The sequence below is a fragment of the Oncorhynchus kisutch genome, linkage group LG20, assembly GCF_002021735.2.
Source record: "Oncorhynchus kisutch isolate 150728-3 linkage group LG20, Okis_V2, whole genome shotgun sequence".
Classification (NCBI taxonomy): domain Eukaryota; kingdom Metazoa; phylum Chordata; class Actinopteri; order Salmoniformes; family Salmonidae; genus Oncorhynchus; species Oncorhynchus kisutch.
The window spans coordinates 44531434-44533846 of record NC_034193.2 but is presented as its reverse complement, the minus strand read 5'-3'; the positions used below and the strand labels follow the sequence as shown (position 1 = coordinate 44533846).

At 42.5% G+C, this 2413-nt stretch overlaps 1 protein-coding gene across 1 annotated transcript; it reads right to left on the bottom strand.

Moving 5' to 3' along the window:
• Window positions 1–589: 589 nt before the first annotated feature.
• LOC116355421 (ATP-dependent RNA helicase DDX39A-like) lies at window positions 590–2095 on the bottom strand. Its single transcript, XM_031799121.1, has 3 exons — window positions 1971–2095; window positions 982–1114; window positions 590–666 (listed from the first exon to the last, which is right to left on the bottom strand). The coding sequence occupies exons 1-3, from the start codon at window positions 2085–2087 to the stop codon at window positions 590–592; spliced, it is 327 nt and encodes a 108-aa protein (XP_031654981.1). The 5' UTR covers window positions 2088–2095.
• Window positions 2096–2413: the final 318 nt, after the last annotated feature.

Genomic DNA, 2413 nt, shown 5'->3' with positions numbered 1-2413 from the left:
TTAAGCAGTACACTAGCTGTACTGTAGATTGACAGTTGTTAATGGCCATGCCTGCCAATTTCTTTCTCTCGGAATCTCTTGTCTGTCTCCCTCTCTTGCACTCTCTCCATTTCATTTAAGGGGCTTTATTGGCATGGGGAAACATGTGTACATTGCCAAAGCAAGTGAAATAGACAATAAACAAAAGTGAAATAAACAATAAAATATTTACAGTAAACATTACTGTAAACATTACACATTACAGTTCCAAAAGAATATACATTTCAGATGTCATATGTCTATATTACAGTGTTGTAATGATGTACAAAAGGGAAAATAAATAAACAAGTTGTATTTACAATGGTGTTTGTTCACTGGTTGCCCTTTACCTTTGGCTGGTGGAGGTTGGTGGCCACCAGGATCCGCCTTTGGAAGTCCTTGAACTGCTGGTACCGGGAAAGCCTGGGGGAGGAAGGGGGGCACCCATAGATTTAGAATAAGTAGAACAGGCATTATACATCCTGCTTCCCTCTGGATAACAGCTTCTGCTACATGACTGTTATAGAAAATGTGCAAGTAAATGAGATTCTCAATTTGATTGTGCAACTCCTCATTCCTCTCCTCCTTTTGAACCAGCAGCTGAGACAGAGCCACACAGCGCTGCACAGACTTCACAAAGATCACCACCTTCAGACTGAGGAGAAAATGGCAGTGAGACACCGAAGACAAACATGGGGCACAAAACCCATGCTGCATCTGATATGGCACCCTGGCTTTACCCTGGTCAAATAAATGTACACTCTGAATACGAAAAACACAGGGTATAAAACTCACAGGCAGAAACTTTGTCGGTGCATAGACTTAGTTCACTTGAATGAGTAAAATTGTATTTAAACACGTGACTTTCAAATCCATGGACAAAATACATTCAACTCACTCTGATTAAAACTAAAATAAATTACGTTTTAGCATTCAATTCTCTGAAAAGACCTCTGTCCGTACCTGGTTGAACTCGAGCACGTCGAGCAGGTTCAAAGAGCTTGCGGTTCTTCTCGCTATCCTTCAGCTTGCAGTAGTACTGCTGCAGGCCGTGCAGCGTCAGCTTGGTCTCATCGTCCTCAAACACCTCCATGGGCTACAGGAGATATTCATTAAGCACCAAACAGAACACAGGGAGGGACTACCAGGACTTCCAGTGCTAAACATTTAGCTAGTGTGCCCTAATGAATAGAACATGGGGAAAGTGTCACTCTTTGGGACAGTTTTATAAACCTAGCCACATTAAGTGAAAAACAGGAGTAAAACACATTCTGTGTGTTGGTGAATGAAGACCTACAAATGTGATTGTGAACATCAATTACAAGTACTAGAGCTGGATGGAACTTTATTTTTCATTATAGCTTTAATGCCAGGACTGTTCCTCCTGAAAATGTCCAGAGCCCCAGACCCAGGTTAAGAGAGGGTCAACTCTGGCCACTTTTGAGACAGACAGTCACGAGCAGGCAAAGATTAGAGGGGCTAGATTGGAACTTTTTACATGAATATTAAGCCATATCCAAAATCCCTTGAAAAAAAAAGGGGGCAATCAGCAATTTTTAGACATTTAAAATTAAAAGAATAACAAATGCCCATGAGTTTAGTTCAACTTTCGTACCCCACCAGAACCCAAAATACAAGCTTGTTTCATTCCAATGCTTGTAAACAAAGTAAACGCAAAAATAAACTACATAGTCTCAAAACACGGTCAAAATGATAATTCTGATATCATTGATGGTCAGTCCTTGCATATAGCTCTACGAATTTCAGAGTGGTTAATTTTCTCCAGACCTATCCCTCCAAAACAGGGGCGAGGAAGATGATTAATTAATGTTTATACTGCCGACTGCCTCTTCAAAGTGCAATTTAGGGAGATGGGTTCATCTCTGTGTGTAAAACTGAAACGTTTCAGAACATGTAGATAACCACGGGTTATGAGAACCCCTTCAACGCACATCCTGCATGAACTTGCGGCAGACAGGACGGATCTCTTTGCTTAGGGTGGCGCTGAACATCATGCACTGCTTCTCGTGGGGTGTGAGCCTGAAGATGTCCTGAACATCACGCCTCATGTCTGAGGGAGAGACAATAGGAAAAGAATATGGCCGTCACAAAAAAAGTCAACCCACTCAGCCTGAAATCCGAGGACTACATAAAATGTAAATACTTTCCTACGTTTTGGCTAAACCTATATCCATCCTGCCCTGCCTATCTAAGGTCTTCGAAAGCCAAGTCAACAAACAGGTCACTGACCATCTCGAGTCCCATCGTACCTTCTCCGCTGTGCAATCTGGTTCCCGAGCCGGTCACGGGTGCACCTCAGCCACGCTCAAGGTACTATACGATATCATAACCGCCATCGATAAAAGACAGTACTGTGCAGCCGTCTTCATCGACC

Excerpts from the sequence above, each read along its gene's own strand:
- LOC116355421 (XM_031799121.1), bottom strand. The coding sequence starts at position 2,087 with ATGAGGCGTGATGTTCAGGACATCTTCAGGCTCACACCCCACGAGAAG. Across the intron at positions 1,115-1,970 it reads GCCGCAAGTTCATGCAGGAT|CCCATGGAGGTGTTTGAGGA; the intron begins GTGCGTTGAAGG and ends TATCTCCTGTAG. Across the intron at positions 667-981 it reads ACGTGCTCGAGTTCAACCAG|GTGGTGATCTTTGTGAAGTC; the intron begins GTACGGACAGAG and ends CTCAGTCTGAAG.